General features: G+C 41.3%; 1 protein-coding gene across 19 annotated transcripts in view; it reads left to right on the top strand.

The window, feature by feature from the left end:
• The window catches only part of ASH1L (ASH1 like histone lysine methyltransferase), a 233177-nt gene that overhangs the window by 171535 nt on the left and 42524 nt on the right, over positions 1-19118 (top strand). For all 19 annotated transcript variants that reach the window (XM_074041008.1, XM_074041031.1, XM_045373666.2 and 16 more), the window contains 3 exons: positions 13338-13411; positions 14898-14943; positions 15057-15165. In XM_074041008.1, coding sequence (XP_073897109.1) covers positions 13338-13411; positions 14898-14943; positions 15057-15165 — 229 coding nt within the window. The remainder of the gene's footprint in view (positions 1-13337; positions 13412-14897; positions 14944-15056; positions 15166-19118) is intronic.

The raw sequence follows: 19118 nt of genomic DNA on the forward strand, positions 1-19118 counted from the left end.
TAAATAAGAAAAAAAATTCATCAACTGAACAAATTTAAAACATAGTAATCCTAAGTCACTGGAGAGCAATCAAAAGCAGGCACAAACTGAAGAAAAATCAATAATTAGAAGAGGAGAAGCACACTGGTTGCATTTCCCACTTGTATAGCTCTTTGTCTGTGGCCAGGTCCCAGTTAGCAGTACAAGTAAGCACTTAGAAACCTTGAATCTTACTGATTATTTAAGGGCCATGTTTCAGGACAGCTACGGCAGCAGGAAAGTGAAGGATAAAATGCTAATAGGGGAAACTGCAAATTTTGCATATAAACTCAAGCCACATATCTAGGTAACTGACCCCTAAACTATGTATATATAGCCAGAATTCAGTAAAGTCGTTAAGACTAAAGATACTAAGTAGGGATTTCAGCTACTGCCTACCCCATGAAAGACAGTGTTACAGATTTTGGTTCACCCACAGTAACTGCTTGCTCTAATGCAAAGAAAAACTTTTCTTTTCTTTCTTATTTTTTATTTTTTTTCTATTTTTTTGAGATGGGGTCTCATTGTGCTGCTGAGGCTCAAGTGCAGTAGTGCAATCTTGGCTCACTGCAGCCTCTGCCTCCTAGGCTCAAGTGATTTTTCCACTTCAGCCTCCCAAATAGCTGGGACCACAGGCATGCACCACCACACCTGGCTAATTTTTTTGTAGTTTTGATAAAGATGGGGTTTCACCACGTTGCTCAGGCTAGTCTCAAACTCCTGAGTTCAAGCAATTTGCCCGCCTCAGCCTCCCAAAGTGCTGGAATTACAGGCATGAGCCACTGCACCTGGCCGAAACCAGTTCTTTTCATAGGATAATAACACAATTGAGAATCTCTGTGATGTATTACTTATAATGTCCATAATTCAATCCAAAATTACTGGACGTTAATAAACATGAAAATATAACTCATATTAAGAGAGAAGGCAGTCAACACTGACAATTTCCAAGGTCATCCAGATGCTGAAAATAGCAGACAAGGATTTTAAAGTCATTGTTATAACTGTGTTCAAGGATGTAAAGGAAAATATGCTTATTATGAATAAGCAGATAAATCTTAACTTAAAAATGGAAACATAAAAATTTTAAAATGAACAATAGCCAAATGAAAGTCCCAGAACTAAAACATGTATGTCTGAAATTTTAAAACACAAAATGTAGATTTAATAACAGATTGAAGATGGGAAAAGTGTCAGTTGAACTTGAAAGTATATGAATATAAATTGTCAGCCAGGTGTGATGGTTCACACCTGTAATGCCAGCACTTTGGGAAGCAGGTGGATCACCTGAGGTCAGGAGTTCGAGATCAGCCTGGCCAACATGGCAAAACCCCGCCTCTGCCAAAAATACAAAAATTAGCTGGGTGTGGTGGCATGCACTTGTATTCCCAGCTACTCAGGAGGCTGAGGCAGGATAATCACTTGAGCCCAGGAGGCAGAGGTTACAGTGAGCAGAGATTGTGCCACTCTACTCCAGACGGGGCAACAGAGCAAGACTCCGTCTCAAAAAAAGAAAAAATGTGTCCAGGTGCAGTGGCTCATGCCTATAATCCCAGCACTTTGGGAGATGGAGGCAGGCGGATCAGCAGGTCAGGAGATTGAGACCATCCTGGCTAACACGGTGAAACCCCGTCTCTACTAAAAGTACAAAAAAAAAAATTAGCCGGGTGTGGTGGCGGGCACCTGTAGTCCCAGCTACTCAAGAGGCTGAGGCAAGAGAATGGTGTGAACCCGGTAGGTGGAGCTTGCAGTGAGCCGAGATCACGCCACTGCACTCCAGCCTGGGTGACAGAGCAAGACTCCATCTCAAAAATAAAAAAGAAAGAAAGAAAAAGAAAAAGGGGGTAAAAATTAACTGCAGATGTCTTTAATAAGATAAGAAAATTCCTTTTTAGTTCTGAGAGCTTTCTGCAGAAGTCTTTAGAATGAATTTTGTTCTATAGTTGTTTTTTTTTCTCTTAAAGTCTTTGTCAGGTTTTGTATTAAGCGTAGACTAGTCTCATTAAATTAGTTGGAAAATTAGTTTTCTCCTCTGTTTTCTGGAAGACTGGTATTACTTCTTTCTCAAATATATACCAGGCTTCACTAGGGAAGCCATTTAGAACTGAAATTTTTTATGTGAATAATATGGTAAGGTACTCAATTTATTTAAAAGATATAGACTATTCAGATGTTCATCTTGACTCGGTTTTGATACGTTGTATTTCTAAAGGAACTTGTCCATTTTATCTAAATTATTAAAGATATTGGTATAACATTATTTATAACATCCCCTTATTAGTCTCTTAATGAGTCTAGGACCTATAGTGAGATCAGCTTTTTTTATTTTGGATACTGGTAAGCCACCACACCCGGCCTGATATCATTCTTAATGGTGAAATGTTGAATGCTTCCTCCTAAGATTGGAAAGAAGAGTTGTCCACTCTTGACTCAGCATATTTTATGGATGTTCTAGGCAGTGTATTAAGTCAAGAAGATGAGTAAGAGTCATCATAATGATCAGGAAGCAAGAAATGAAACTGTTTCTGTTTATAGATGACATGATTGTTTATATAAAAAAAAATCCAAAGAGATTTTGGAAAAAAAGCTACTGGTAGTAGTAGCAAGATTACTGGAAAATCATCAGTATTAAAATATCAATTGTATACTCTGAACATTTGATGTGGCAGTCTTGCTCCTTGGTATTTTCTCGAATAATCTGAAAACATGTCTATTGAAAAGAAAAACCTGCACACAGATGTGTGTTTTGTTTTTGTTTTTGTTTTCTTTTGAGATGGAGTCTCGCTCTGTTGCCCAGGCTGGAGTGCAGTAGTGCAATCTTGGCTCTCTGCATTCTCCTCCTCCCGGGTTCAAGCAATTCTTGCACCTCAGCCTCCTGAGTATCTGAGACTGCAGGCATGCACCACCACTCCCAGCTAATTTTTATATTTTTAGTAGAGACAGTGTTTCACCATGTTGGCCAGGCTGGTCTCGGACTCCTAACCTCAAGTGATCTACCCACCTCGGCCTTCCAAAGTGCTGGAATTACAGGCATGAGCCACCATGCCGAGCCTCTTTTTTAAAGCCTTAAATAAACATATATTCAGATAATATAAATATATATCTCCAAGTAAAGGGTTTATTTGGGAATAATATACAATAATTAGGCTTGGTGTGGTGGCTCACACCTGTAATCCCAACACTTTGGGAGGCCAAGGCTGGCAGATCACCTGGGGTCAGAAGTTCGAGACCAGCCTGGCCATCATGGTCTCTACTAGAAATAGAAAAAAATTAGCCAGGAGTGATGGTGGATGCCTGTAATCCCAGTTACTTGGGAGACTGAGACAGGAGGATCACTTGAACTCAGGAGGTGGAGGTTGCAGTAAGCCAAGATCAGACCATTGCACTCCAGGCTGGGTGACAGAGCAAGACTCTGTCTCAAAAAAAAAAAAAAAAAAAAAGAAGGCCAGGCATGGTGGCTCATGCCTGTAATCCCAGCACTTTTGGAAGCTGAGGAGAGAAGATTGCTTGAGGCCAGGAGTTTGAGACCAACTTAGGCAATGTAGTGAGAACCTCTCTCTATAAAACAATAACAACATTTGTCAGGTGTGGTGGTACATGGCTACTCAGGAGGCTGAGGCAGGAGGATCACTTGAGCCCAGGAGATCAAGGCTGCAGTGAGCTATGATTGCACCAGTGCACTCCAGCCTGGGTGACGGATCAAGTCCCTGTTTTCTATGGAAAAAAAAAAAAAGAATTACAATTCAGCACACATAGACCAGGGTCATCCCTAAGTGTGTCTGAAAAACAAAGAGAAAGGCTGGAGTTGTATTGAGCAAAAGAGGAAGGTTGGAAGAAGGTCAGCCAGGCACAGTGGCTCAAGCCTATAATCCCAGCACTTTGGGAGTTTGAGGCTGAGGCTGAGGCTGTTGGATTGCTTGAACTCAGGAATTTGAGACCAGCCTGGACAACATAATGAAAACCTGTGTATGCAAAAATTTAAAAAGAAAAAAAAATTAGCCAGATATGGTGACATGCACCTGTGGTCCAACTACTTGGGAGCCTGAGGCAGGAGGATCACCTGAGCCTGGGAGGTTGAGGCTGCAGTGAGCTGAGATTGCACCAGTGCACTCCAGCCTGAACGACAGAGTGAGATCCTGTCTCAAAAACAAAGTAAGAAAAGAAAAAGGTCACTGGTGCAGTCGTCATTGGTGAGTGGCAGCAGTTACTAGGTAAGACATAGTCTTAGTTATAGTTAGATCCTTGTGAATTTTCTGTTGAAGTGCAAAATCAGTTCCTGGATCAGGGACCTTAGTGCCCTCCCCCATGGCCTCCTGACTCCGTTTTAGTTGGATATGGTATGAATGATTCCATTTTGTCTAATCAACTTTCCCACCTCATTCAAATTTACACCAGCAAGCACCCACTGAGGAGTGTTTTCTTTTTTTTTTTTTTTTTGAGATGGAGTCTCACTCTGTCACCCAGGCTGGAGTGCAGTGGCATGATCTCGGCTCACTGCAAGCTCCGCCTTCGGGGTTCACACCATTCTCCTGCCTCAGCCTCCCGAGTAGCTGGGACTACAGGCGTCTGCCACCTCGCCTGGCTAGTTTTTTGTATTTTTTAGTAGAGACGGGGTTTCACTGTGTTAGCCAGGATGGTCTTGATCTCCTGACCTCGTGATCCGCCCATCTCGGCCTCACAAAGTGCTGGGATTACAGGCTTGAGCCACCGAGGAGTGTTTTCTTAAGCAAAAGTTCCTTAAGCTGATAAACAACTTTATTTTGCAAAGTCTCAGGATACAAAATCAGTGTACAAAAATCACTAGCATTCCTATACACCAATAACAGTTAAGCCAAGAGCCAAATCATGAATGAACTATCATTCACAATTGCCACAAAAAGAATAAAATACCTAGGAATACAGCTAACTAGGGAAGTGAAGGATCTCTATAAGGAGAACTACAAACCACTGCTCAAAGAAATCAGCGAAGACACAAATGGAAAAACATTCCATGCTTATGGATTGGAAGAATAAATATTGTTAAAATGGCCATACTGCCCAAAGCAATTTATAGATTCAGTGCTATTCCCATTAAACTACCATTGAAATTCTTCATAGAGCTAGAAAAAAACTATTTTAACATTCATATGGAACCAAAAAGGAGCCTAAATAGCCAAGGCAGTCCTACACAAAAAAAAGAACAAAGCTGAAGGCATCATGCTACCTTTCTTCAAACTATACTACAGGGCTACAGGAATCAAAACAGCATGGTACTGATACAAGAGCAGACACATAGACCAGTGAAACAGAATAGAGAACCCAGAAATAAGACTGCACACCTACAACTATGTGATCTTTGACAAACCTGACAAAAACAAGCAATGGGGAAAGGATTCCCTATTCAGTAAATGGTGCTAGGATAACTGGTTAGCCATATGCAGAAGATTGAAACTGGACCCCTTCCTTACAGCATATACAAAAATAAACTCAAGATGGATTAAAAACTTCAATGTAGGCCAGGCAAGGTGGCTCACACCTGTAGTCCCAGCACTTTGGGAGGCTGAGGCATGTGGGTCATTGAGGCCAGCAGTTTGAGACCAGCCTGGCCAACATGGCAAAACCCCATCTCTAATAAAAAAGCAAAAATTAGCAGGGTGTGGTGGCACATGCCTATAATCCCAGCTACTCAAGAGGCTGAGGCATGAGAATCGCTTGAACCCTGGAAGTGGGTGTTGCATTGAGCTAAGGTCACTGCACTCCAGGCTGGGCGACAAAGCAAGACTCCATCTCACAAATATATATATATATACACACATATACACTTAAATGTAAAACCCAAAACTATAAAAACCCTGGAAGACAATCTAGGCAGTACCATTCAGTACACAGGCATGGGCAAAGACTTCATGACAATGCCAAAAGCAATTGCAATACAAGCAAAAATGGACATAGAATCAAAGAACTTCTGCACAGCAAAATAAACTATGAACAGAATAAACAAACAACCTATAGATTGGGAGAAAATTTTTGCAAACTGCATCTGACAAAGATCTAATATCCAGCATCTGTAAGGAACTTAAATATACAAGAAAAAACCCCATTAAGAAGTGGGCAAGGCTGGGCGCGGTGGCTCACGCCTGTAATCCCAGCACTTTGGGAGACCAAGGCAGGCAGATCACTTGAGGTCAAGAGTTTGAGACCAGTTCGGCCAACGTGGTGAAACCCCGTCTCTACTAAAAAAAATACAAAAATTAGCTGGGCTTGGTGGTACGTGCCTGCAATCCCAGCTATTTGGGAAGCTGAGACAGGAGAATGCTTGAACTCCGGGCAGCAGAGATTGCAGTGAGCCAAGATAGTGCCACTCCTCTCCAGCCTGAGCAACAGAGTGAGTCCGTCTCAATGAAACAATAATAATAATAAAAGTTTTTTAAAGACACTTGGCCAGGTGCAGTGGCTCACATCTGTAATCCCAGCACTTTGGGAGGCCAAGGCAGACAGATCACTTGAGGTCAGGAGTTTGAGACCAGCCTAGCTAACATGGTGAAACCCCATCTCTACTAAAAAAAAATACAAAAATTAGCTGGGCATGGTGGTATATTCCTGTAATCCCAGCTATTCAGGAGGCTGAGACAGGAGAATTGCTTGAACTCCAGGTGGCAGAGGCTGCAGTGAGCCGAGATCGTGCCACTCCGCTCCAGCCTGGGCAACAGAGTAAGACTCCATCTCAAAAAAACAATAATAATAATAAAAATGTTTTAAAGACTCTTGGCCAGGCGTAGTGGCTCACATCTGTAAACCCAGCACTTTGGGAGGCCAAGGCAGGCAGATCACCTGAGGTCAGGAGTTTGAGACCATTGGCCAACACAGTGAAACCCCATCTCTACTTAAAATACAAAAAAATTAGCTTGGCGTGGTTGTGGGCTCCTGTAATCCCAGCTACACAGGAGGCTGAGGCAGGAGAATAACTTGAACTCAGGAGGCAGAGGTTGCAGTGAGCTGAGATTACACCACTGCACTCCAGCCTGGGTGACAGAGCGAGACTCCATCTCCAAAAAAAAAAAAGGTGGGCAAAGGACGTGAACAGACACTTCTCGAAAGACATATACGTGGCCAACAATCATATGTCTCTTCCTCCACTGCCATGGTGTCAGAGGAGGTGTAGCCGAGTCACTTTTACCAACACCTAGCAATAACATAACTACCCCACCACAATGTCAGTGGAGACCCCTTGGGGAATTGGAATTCTAACCATTCCCTAGCAGTAATGGGGAGCTTCCCCATCCCCCAACACTCAGGTTTCAGTGGAGACCTAGTAAGCAACTTGGAATTTACTTACAGCTGGCAGTAATGAGGCAGCTTTATCCCTTTTCTGCTGGAGCAGTTTCAGAAAAAGCCAGCTAAAATACAAATTTCATAAAATCTAGAGCCCCTACTGCAAAAGTGTTTAGCTTTGAATTTAAAATCACATGTTATTTGCCAAGCATGGTGGCTCATGCCTGAAATCCCAGCACTTTGGGAATACAATGTATGTCCACACCAAGGCGTTAGAATTATCTGGCAGATTTTTAAAGCAATCTTGATAAAAATGCCTTAGCGGGCAATTGTGAACATACTTGAAACAAATCAAGAAATAGAAGAAGATAATTTTTCATATTTTATTTTATTTTATTTATTTACTTATTTTAATTTTTTGAGACAGGGTCTTGCTCTGTTGCCCAGTCTGGAGTGCAGTGGCTTAATCTCGGCCCACTGTAGCCTCCGCCTCCCAAGTTCGAGTGATTCTCCTGCCTCAGCCTCCTGAGTAGCTGGGGTTACAAGCATGTGCCACCACACCCGGCTAATTTTTGTATTTTTAATAGAGACGGGATTTCACCATGTTGGCCAGACTGGTCTCGAACTCCTGACTTCAAGTGATCCACCTGCCTTGCCTCCCAAAATGGTGGGATTACAGGAGTGAGCCACTGCACCTGGCCAATAATTTTTTTTAATTAGAATTTTTATAACTGATTCAGTAATTGAAATAAAAAGTTCAGAGATATTATGAGAGAAATTGAACCAGGAAAAAAAAAAAAAAAGCATTCAGAGATAGACTTAACAGCAGAATGAATGGGAAAGAGAAAATAATCTATGAACTACAAGATAGAATAATACATATTACTCAGTGTATACAACAACATAGAAAATAGGCTTTAAAAAAAGACTGAGGAGCTTGTGAGAATATGACAAAAAAAGCAAATGTGTGTTATCAGAGTCATGGAGAGGAAAAAAAAGGGCATAGATGAAAAGCACCTTAGTAAATAACGACTGGAAACTTACCAAATTTGGCAAGAGAGAGAAATCTCTGTATTCCAGAAGGTTAGCAGACTCCAAACAGGATAAATTCAAACAAATATGTGCCGAGACACATAATCACATTTCAGAACACTAACAAAACAATTTTAGGCTGGGCGAGATAGGTTGCACCTGTAATACCAAATACTTTGGGAGGCTGATTGCCTGAGCTCAGAAGTTTGAGACCACCCTGGGCAACATGGTGAAACCCTGTCTCTACAAAAAATACAAAAAAAAATTTGCCATGCATGGTGGCACATGCCTGTCATCACAACTACTCAGGAGAGCGAGTCTCAGAAAAAATAAAAAACAAAACAAAAAAAAACACCAGTTTTAAAGTAATGACAGATAAATTACTGTTACCTATGGGGATAAAACAATTCAAATGTAGATTTCTCATCTGAATCTATGGAGGCCAAATGGAAGTGACACAACATTTTTCACATCCTGAAAGCAAAGAATTGTCAGCTCCAAATTTTCTAACCAATGAAAATATCTGTCAGGAATTAAGAAGAAATGAAGGCATTCTTAGATTAAGGAAAATTAAGAGAGTTTGTTGCCAACAGATGTACCCTATGAGTAAAGGAAGTTCTGTGAACAGAACGGAAACAGTTTTTAAAAAAGACACTTTGGAACATTAGGAAGGAAGAATATGGTAAGCAAAAACATGGATATATACAATAGGCTTTCCTTCTCCTCTTGAGTTTTTTCTAAGTTGTGTTTAATCATTGAAGCAAAAAGTTTTAACACTGCTGTATTGTTTTAACTACTTTATTAAGACACAATTCACAGACTATCCAATTTACTCCTTTAAAATAGACTATGGTTTTTTATGTACTACATTTTTTATGTACTACAGTAAATTAAGTGTCAATTAAGTGACAATTCAGTGTCTTTAAGTACATTCACATTGTTGTATGACCATGACTGCTATCCATCCCCAGAACTTTTTCATCATCCCTTACCATAACTCTGTACCCATTAAACTGTAACTCTCCATTCTCTCTTCCCCTCAGCCTCTGGTAATCACTGTCTATTTCTTTGAAAAAGGGATTGTATATAATACCTGTTATTTTGTGTCTGCCTTAATTCACTTGGCATAATGTCTTTAAGTTTCATCCATGTTGTAGTACCAGTATTATCATGTGTTGCTTAACCATAGGAATACGTTCTGAGAAATGCATTGTTAGGCAATTTTATAATTATGTAAACATAGAATGTACTTACATAAACTTAAATAGTATAGCCTAACCAGGCTGCATGGTATAGCCTCTTGCTCCTAAGCTATAAACCTGTACATCATGTTACTGTACTGAATACAGTAGTCAGTTGTGTCACAGTGGTATTTACATATCTAAATGTAGAAAAGGTACAGTAAAAATATAATATAAAGGATAAAAATGGCAGCCCACTATGGGGCACTTACCTGAATGGAGCTTACAGGACTGTGATTGAGTGGAGGGTCAGTGATTGAGTGGAGAGTGAATGTGAAGGCCTAGGACATCACTGTATACTGTAGATTTTATAAACACTGCACACTTAGGCTACATTAATTTTTTTTTTCCTCAATAGTAAATTAATCTTAGCTTTCTGTAGCTTTTTTACTTTATAAACTTTTTATTTTTTTAACATTTTGCTTCATAATAACTTAGCTTTAAACATGAACACATTATACAGCTGTACAAAAAAAATTTATGTCCTTATTTTATAAGCTTTATTTTTAACATTTTTTCTTCTTTTTAAACTTTTTTTGTTAAAAGGGAAAACAGGGCCGGGCATGGTGGCTCATGCCTGTAATCCTAGCACTTTGGGAGGCCAGAGCGGACAGATCGCTTGAGTCCAGGAGTTTGAGACCAGCCTGGGCAACATGGGAAGACCCTGTCTACAAAAAATAAAAAATTAGCCCGGCATGGTGGCATGTGCCTGTATTGCCAGCAACTTGGCAGGCAGAAGTGAGAGGATCGCTTTAGTCTGGGAGGTCGAGGCAGCAGTGAGCCATGATCCTGCTATTGTACTCCAGCCTCAGTGACAGAGTGAGACCCTGTCTCAAAATAAAAAAAATGAAAAAAAAAGAGAGAGAAATCTAAGACACAAACCCACATTAGCCTAGGCCTACCCAGGGGCAGGATCATCAATATCACTGTTTTCTTCCTCTATGTCTTGTTCTACTGAAAGGTCTTCAGGGGCAGTAACACTCATGGAGCTATCATCTGATATGGTAATAGTGTCTCCTGGAGTATCTCCTGAAGGATCTGCCTGAGACTGCTTTTGTTTTGTTTCTTTTTTTTTTTTTTTAAGACAGAGTCTCGCTCTGTCGCCCAGACGGGAGTGTAGTAGCATGATCTCAGCTCACTGTAAGCACCGCCTCCCGGGTTCATGCCATTCTCCTGCCTCAGCCTCCCGAATAGCTGGGACTACAGGCGCCCGCCACCACACCTGGCTAATTTTTTGTATTTTTAGTAGAGACAGGGTTTCACCATGTTAGCCAGGATGGTCTTGATCTCCTGACCTCGCGATCTGCCTGCCTTGGCCTCCCAAAGTGCTGGGATTACAGGCGTGAACCACCACGCCCAGCCTGGTTTGGTCTTTTGAGACAGAGTCTGTGCTGTTGCCCACTGGAGTGTAATGGCACGATCTGGGCTTACTGCAGCCTCTGCCTCCCAGTTTGAGCGATTCTCCTGCTTCAGCCTCCCAAGTAGCTGGGACTACAGGTATACACCACCACACCCAGCTAATTTTTGTGTTTTTAGCAGAGATGGGCTTTCACCATGTTGGCCAGGCTGTTCTCGAACTCCTGACCTCAAGTGATCCACCTGCCTTGGCCTCCCGAAGTGCTGGAATTACAGATGTGGGCCACCACTCCTGGCAAGGCTGTTTTTGTTTTGTTTTGTTTTGTTTTGTTTTTGAGACCGTGTCTTGCTCTGTTGCCTAGGCTGGAGTGCAGTACATGATCTTGGCACACTGCAACCTCCACCTCCACCTCTACCTCCCGGGTTCAAGCGATTCTCTTACTTCAGCCTCCCAAGTAGCTGGGATTACAGGCATGTGCCACCACACCCAGCTAATTTTTGTATTTTTAGTAGAGTTGGGGTTTCACCATGTTGGCCAGGCTGGTCTTGAACTCCTGACTGCAAGTGATCTGTCCGCCTCAACCTCCCAAAGTGTTGGGATTACAGGCATGAACCGTTGCGCCCAGCCAAGGGTGGTTTTTCGTTTGTTTGATTTTTGGTTTTTTTGGGTTTTTTTTTGAGACAGAGTCTTGCACTATCGCCCAGGCTGGAGTGCAGTGGTGCAATCTTGGCTCACTGCAACCTCTGCCTCTCAGGTTCAAGCAGTTCTCCTGCCTCAACCTGCAGAGTAGCTGGGATTACAGGCGCCCACCACCACACCCAGCTAATTTTTTTTTGTTTTTGTTTTTTTTTTTTTTTGAGACAGAGTCTCGCTCTGTCACCCAGGCTGGAGTGCAGTGGTGCGATCTTGGCTCACTGCAAGCTCCGCCTCCCGGGTTCACGCCATTCTCCTGCCTCAGCCTCCTGAGTAGCTGGACTACAGGCGCCCACCACCACGCCCGGCTAATTTTTTTGTGTTTTAGTAGAGATGGGGTTTCACCATGTTAGCCAGGATGGTCTCAATCTCCTGACCTCGTGATCCACCCGCCTCAGCCTCCCAAAGTGCTGGGATTACAGGTGTGAGCCACCATGCCCGGCCAATTTTTTGTATTTTTAATACAGACAGGGTTTCACTGTGTTGGCCAGCCTTGTCTCCAACGCCTGACCTAGTAATCCACCCGCCTCAGCCTCCCAAAGTGCTGGGATTATAGTCATGAGCCAGCGCGCCCAGCCAAGGCTGTTTTTTAATAAACAGGAGTATACTCTAATGATGAAAAGTATAGTATATTATTTACATAAACCAGTAACAAAGCCATTTTATCAAGGATTATGTATTATACCTAATTATGTCTGCTATGCTTGTATTCAACTGGTAGCGCGATAGGTTTGTTTACACCAGCATCACCACAAACATATGATTAACACTTTGTACTGCAAAGTTACAACAGCTAGGAGGAATTTTTCAGCTCCCTTATTACCTTCTGGGACCACCATCATATATGCAGTCCATTGTTGACTAAAACAGCACATGACTGTATGTATAAGAATTTCATTCTTTTGGCCAAGTGTGGTGGCTCATGCCTATAATCCCAGCACTTTGAGAGGACGAGGCAGGCAGACCACCTTAGGTTGGGAGTTCAAGACAAGCCTGACCAACATGGGGAAACCCTGTCTCTACTTAAAAAAAAAAAAAAATTACAAAATTAGCTGGTCGTGGTGGCGCATGCCTATAATCCCAGCTACTCAGGAAGCTGAGGCAGGAGAATCGCTTAAACCCAAGTGGCAGAGGTTGCAGTGAGCCGAGATCGTGCCATTGCACTCCAGCCTGGGCAGCAAGAGCAAAACCTCCTCTCAAAAAAAAAGAAAAAAGAATTTCATTCTTTTTTAAGGCTGAATAATTTTATATGAAACAAAAACAAAAAAATCAAACAAAATTACTAAGTACTAATTCAATAGGTAGGAAAAAATGTTAAAAGATCATAAATTTGCCTGGAAAACTTCTCAAGTTATTTAAACACAAGAATTTCTCTTTTTTGTAATCAACCTTAGGTTATGCGTAATAATGAAGGAGAGCAGGTGCCAGATGCTCTACCCTTAATAATTTTTAATAATAATAAAATATTTAATAAGCTTCATAATGACCTGTGTGTTTTTGGTTGTAGTTTTGCTATATTTGTTGTTTTATGTAGACTATTATACTTAAAATATATCTTTAGCAGATATCATGTGAAGTATGGTGGGAAAGAATAGCTAAAATTAAAAATTGGTGGTGGAAAAATCCTTAAATAATTAAATCTTTATTTTTTTAGTCAGTACATATTAGTTCTTGTAGCTGTTTGACCCCTTTGTATAAGCAAATATCAGAATAGGTACTGAAATTGATAGTGTTTTTTGTTTCAGGAAAGTATCTAAGACAAAAGAGAATTGACTTCCAGCTTCCTTATGATATCCTTTGGCAGTGGAAACACAATCAGGTACAGAGAGCCTGTTTTACCAGGTTTCATTCTTAAATGGTAAAGGGGGAGGGGAAATGCAAGTGTTTTTCTTTCTCCTTGTTATGTTTTCGTCTTAGGAGGTTTTCAGAAGTGTCCCTGTGAAGGTTAGAACTAAGAAAAATGAATTTGCATCCATATTTAATGTGACCTATTTGCCTTTACTCTTACTGCAAAATAGCAGTGGGTTGCTGCTTTCCTAGGCAACCTTCTGTTGTTATTCTGGACTTTTATTTTGGTAGCAAATATTTTGTTCTGTAAGAATTCTATCTGATGCAAGTCTCAGGAGAATTTAGATGTATTGCCAGTAGCACTAAGAAATTTCAGACTTTATTTTTGTTGGCTCCTTCTTATCAGTTTGAAATTTATTTTTCACATGCAAAAGAGATTCTTCTACCAAAGGAAGCAGGAAAATGTTTAACACTCTTGCACTTTTGAAAGATCTTTAAATATATTGGTAACTAAAAATAGGAAGATGCTGGTTTTTTTTCTCTTGCTTCCCAAATTGAAAAGTTTCCCCCAGTGATTTCTGTATTAGCTTATAGCACCCAGGTCCCATATTATGAACGACCATTGGGAAATAGAAACGCAATTGAGGTGAATAGATTTCCTGAGTTCTGTCAAAATGCCACCAAAGGTTAATTTTGGAAAGCCAAAATTGACATTCCTCTCTTCATTCTCTTCTCCAATGGCCTCTCTTGAATTCGGAGAGTATTAATATGTTAGGTATTTGTCTCAGTTTTTAGCAATGAAGGAGAGAATGCTTTGAACATACTGACTAGAAAATGATGGTGGGATTATTCCAATATATTAATAAACAGTCTAGCTTAGTGCAAGTTGCTGTTTGTTTTGTACGGTCCCTTATGGCAAAATGCTGGAAGATTGCCTCTCTTCTAATGCATTCTTTTTTTTTTTTTCTTTCTAATGTCTTCTTGATTATAATGTGAGAGCTCCATTTTGCCTGCCTGCCCTCTCTCCTTTATTCACTAAATTAATTGCTTTAATTAAAATTGGAAATGTTTTGCTACAATTCTTAACCTGAAAAGCCAGGGTACTCATTTTTTTAATTTCATGTACCCGCCCAGACATCTAAATAAGCCCTATGCATGTTGTTTTCCTTTCTTTTGACAGAAGCAAATAGAATCTTAATTTGTCCAGATGAGTAGCTTTCGTCTCCAGTGTGATTTTCATTTAAGTCTGTCCAACAACATGCCAAAGAAACATGTAATTCCACTTCTATAAACTATTTAGTGCTGCTTCTGTTGAATCTTTTTCTCTCACCTTTTATTCCAGAGTAAAAAGAGATCACACCAAGAGTTTCCCTAAGATGTATCCCACCCAAAATGTCTTGTAAATATTTCCAGATGAGCAGAGCACATAGAAAATTTCCTGTATTTTTAGTGATTGATGCTGCCATCTGGCATTTGAAGTTAAATGCTATATCAAGATTTTTCTTCTTTTCTTATAGCTATACAAAAAGCCAGATGTCCCACTGTATAAGAAAATTCGTTCAAGTGAGTAACTTGGGAGCTATTTTTTCTGCCTTTGTACATCAATGTCCTTCTGAGCCTAGGACTTGAAAAATTATCCTGTATGTTCACAAACTATTCTTTGCTTTCTTTTCAAGATGTCTACGTTGATGTCAAACCCCTTTCTGGTTACGAAGCTACCACCTGTAACTGTAAGAAGCCAGATGATGACACCAGGAAGGGCTGTGTTGATGACTGCCTCAATAGGTACTGTCATGCTTTGATTTCTCTAAAGCATAGGCTTTAAGGTATACATACAACACTTCCTTTGGAGGGTACAGTTAAATAGGCTCTTTCATTTTTCTTCAAGAAGTTGCATAAAGATACATAAACTATAGTGGGTGGGCAGAATACAGAAACAGAAAATGAATGAGATTTAGTCTTGTGTGCGCCTTGGGTGGTTTAAATCCTTTTACTTTTTTTTTTTTTGAGATGGAGTCTCGCACTGTTGCCCAGGCTGGAGTGCAGTGGCGCGATCTTGATTCACTGCAAGCTCTGCCTCCCAGGTTCACGCCGTTCTCCTGCCTCAGTCTCCCTAATAGCCGGGACTACAGGCTCCCGCCAACACACCTGACTAATTTTTTTGTATTTTTAGTAGAGACGGGGTTTCACCATATTAGCCAGGATGGTCTCAATCTGACCTGGTGATCCGCCCGCCTCGGCTTTCCAAAGTGCTAGGACTACAGGTGTGAGCCACTGCGCCCGGTCAATCCTTTTACTATTTATGAGACCTGAGGAAAGTTATTTAATGCATCTAATAAAAGTAATACCTTACCTTCTCTATGGAGGGTTCATGGGAATTATATGAGACTGTTCATAAACAATGTTTGTGAAGTTTTGGCTTGGGGGTATTTTTTTTTTTTTTTTTTTTTGAGACGGAGTCTCGCTCTGTCGCCCAGGCTGGAGTGCAGTGGCCAGATCTCAGCTCACTGCAAGCTCCGCCTCCCAGGTTTACGCCATTCTCCTGCCTCAGCCTCCTGAGTGGCGGGGACTACAGGCACCCGCCACCTCGCCCAGCTAGTTTTTTGTATTTTTTAGTAGAGACGGGGTTTCACTGTGTTAGCCAGGATGGTCTTGATCTCCTGACCTCGTGATCCGCCCGCCTCGGCCTCCCAAAGTGCTGGGATTACAGACTTGAGCCACCGCGCCTGGCCTTTTTTTTTTTTTTTTTTTTTTAAGAGATAGGGTCTCACTGTGTTGCCCAGGCTGGATTCAAACTCCTGGGCTCAAGTAGTCCTCCCACCTCAGCCTCCTGAGTAGCTGGAACTATAGGCATGTGATACCGTGCCCAGCTCATAAAACATTAAACACAGTCCTGGGTACCTTCCTAGCTCTCAATATATGATTGCCATAATGAGGAAGGAGAATAGGACAGTGGCAGTGAGAGTGAAGAGGAAGGGCATGATATATTTTAGAAGAAAAGTATGTTGATAAACCATTGGCATATAGGGGATATGCTCTTCATATAGGGGATATATTCTCTCTCTGACGATGAAGTGTGGAATCTAACTGAATTAGAGATAAGAATTATGAATTTGGCTGGCATGGTGGCTCATGCCTGTAATCCAAGCACTTTGGGAGGCTGAGGTGGGTGGATCACCTGAGGTCAGGAGTTCGAGACCAGCCTCACCAACACAGAGAAACCCCATCTCTACTAAAAATACAAAATTAGCCAGGCATGGTGGCTCCTGCCTATAATCCCAGCTACTGGGGAGGCTGAGGCAGGAAAATTGCTTGCACCTGGGAGGCAGAGGTTGCGGTGAGCCAAGGTCGTGCCATTGCACTCCAGCCTGGGCAACAAGAAGGAAACTCCATCTCCCAAAAAAAAAAAAAGAATTATGAATTACGACTTTGATTTGAGTGTATGTAATTTTTTTTTTTTTTTTTTCTGAGATGGAGTCTAGCTCTGTTACCCAGGCTGGAGTGCAGTGGCGCGATCTTGGCTCACTGCAACCTCTGCCTCCCAGGTTCAAGCGATTCTCCTGCCTCAGCCTCCCGAGTAGCTGAGATTACAGGTGCCCACCACCATGCCTGGCTAATTTTTGTATTTTTTTAATTTATTTTTTTGACACGGAGTCATGTTCTGTCGCCAGGCTGGAGTGCGGTGGCGCAATCTCAGCTCACTGCAACCTCTACCTCCCAGGTTCAAGTGATTCTCCTACCTCAGCCTCCCAAGTAGCTGGGACTACAGGCATGAGCCACTACACCTAGCCAAGAGACTCTATAATTTTAAATGGCACTGAAATTTCAAAATGGAAATGTCTAATAGACAAAGGAGTGGATATAGAATTTGTTGTTTTAGTAACAACGCACATTTGCAGCCAAATAAAAAAGAATCAGTGAATTTTACATCAGTATTTCCTGTTCTGGATAGTTCTCATGGCTAAAGATAGCTTCCTTCTTCTCTAGTCAACTGTGCATGTGGTCTGAAGGAAATCAATGTTTTAGTTCTTCCTGCTTCAGCATGCCAGTTGGGAAATTCTACCTTACCTGCATCACTGTAAATTCACACTTTGTCATTTTATGTACATACAGTTTCACATAGTGTTTTGCATACTGATTTTCTTTACTCACAAATATTTTAAATGCACACTTTTATTAAACAGTGTGGTCCAAAAGCTCAGTATTTTTATTTATTTATGACACAGGGTATCACTCTGTTGCTCATGCTGGAGTGCAGTGTCACCATCACAGCTCACTACAACCTCGACCTCCTGGACTCAAGCAATCCTCCCATGTTAGCCTCCTGAGTAACTGAGACTAAAGGCGCATGTCACCACGCCTGGCTAATTTATTTATTTATTTTTAACATAGAGACGGGATCTCGATACTTAGCCCAGGCCTGTCCTGAACTCCTGGACCCTTAAATCTCACTATATGAGGGACAACCTAGATCTATGTTTAGTAGCTGGCTGGGGTGCAACTCTCCCATTTTTCTTTTTTTTCTTTTTTTGAGACGAAGTTTCGCTCTTGTTGCCCAGGCTGGAGTGCAGTGGCGTGGTCTCAGCTCACTGCAGCCTCTGCCTCCCAGGTTCAAGCGATTTTCCTGTCTCATCCTTCTGAGTAGCCGGGATTACAGGCACCTGCCACCACACCCAGCTAATAATTTTTGTGTTTTTAGTAGAGACAGGGTTTCACCATGTTGGCCAGGCTGGTCTCGAACTCTTAACCTTGGGTGATCCTCTCGCCTCGGCCTCCCAAAATGCTGGGATTACAAGCGTGAGCCACTGCGTCCAGCCAATTCTCATTTTTCAAGGCCATTATCTGGCTAAAGATAATGGCAAATTGTACTAAATCAAAGACCTCACATTGTAGTTTACAGCATCTAATTTCAGATTTTGGTAAATTTAGTTTGGTTTCCAGACACAACAAATAGAAACATGGTTTGCTTTTATATAATTTAAGGACTATTCTGGTTATCAAAACAAATGGGGAATATATTTCAATGCCTTGAACTCTAGACAAATTTTCAGTAACCTCTGAATGATTATTCCCTGGAAGAAATCTTTTAAAATTTAAATCTCTCTTATCTGAGCACTCTTTTATTTATACTTCAGGGTTGTTTTTTTTTTTAATCCGTATGCAGTTTATAGTATGTGTTATTAGGTATTATGAAAATACTTGGTGCCAGCGAAGCACAGTGACTCACGTCTGTAATCCCAACAGTTTGGGAGGCTGAGGTGGGCAGATCATTTGAGGTCAGGAGTTTGAGACCAGCCTGGGCAACGTGGCAAAACCCCATCTCTACAAAACATACAAAAGTTAGCAGTCATGGTGGTGCACGCCTGCAGTCCCAGCTACTTGGGAGGCTAAGGTAGGAGGATCGCTTGAGCCTGACTGCAGTAAGCTGTGATCATGCCACTGTACTCCAGGCTGGGTGACAGAGTGAGACCCTGTGTCAAAAAAAAAAAAAAAAGAAAATATAGGTGTGGAATATTATGAATTAGAGGTTACATTTGAAGCCATGATTATAGATGAGCTCTCTAGAGAAAAGGAATATGGTAGAGGAAAAATGGATTTCTACCAAAAAAGACAGGAATTATTATTGGCAAGGTGGGAAATCCAGTATCATAAAAAATAAAGAAAGCCAAAAAAGGAAGACGTTTCAAGAGGGGTGTTCAATAATATTCATGTACCAAAGAAGTCAGCAAAAGGAAGAG

This window comes from Macaca fascicularis, chromosome 1, assembly GCF_037993035.2.
Source record: "Macaca fascicularis isolate 582-1 chromosome 1, T2T-MFA8v1.1".
Lineage (NCBI taxonomy): Eukaryota > Metazoa > Chordata > Mammalia > Primates > Cercopithecidae > Macaca > Macaca fascicularis.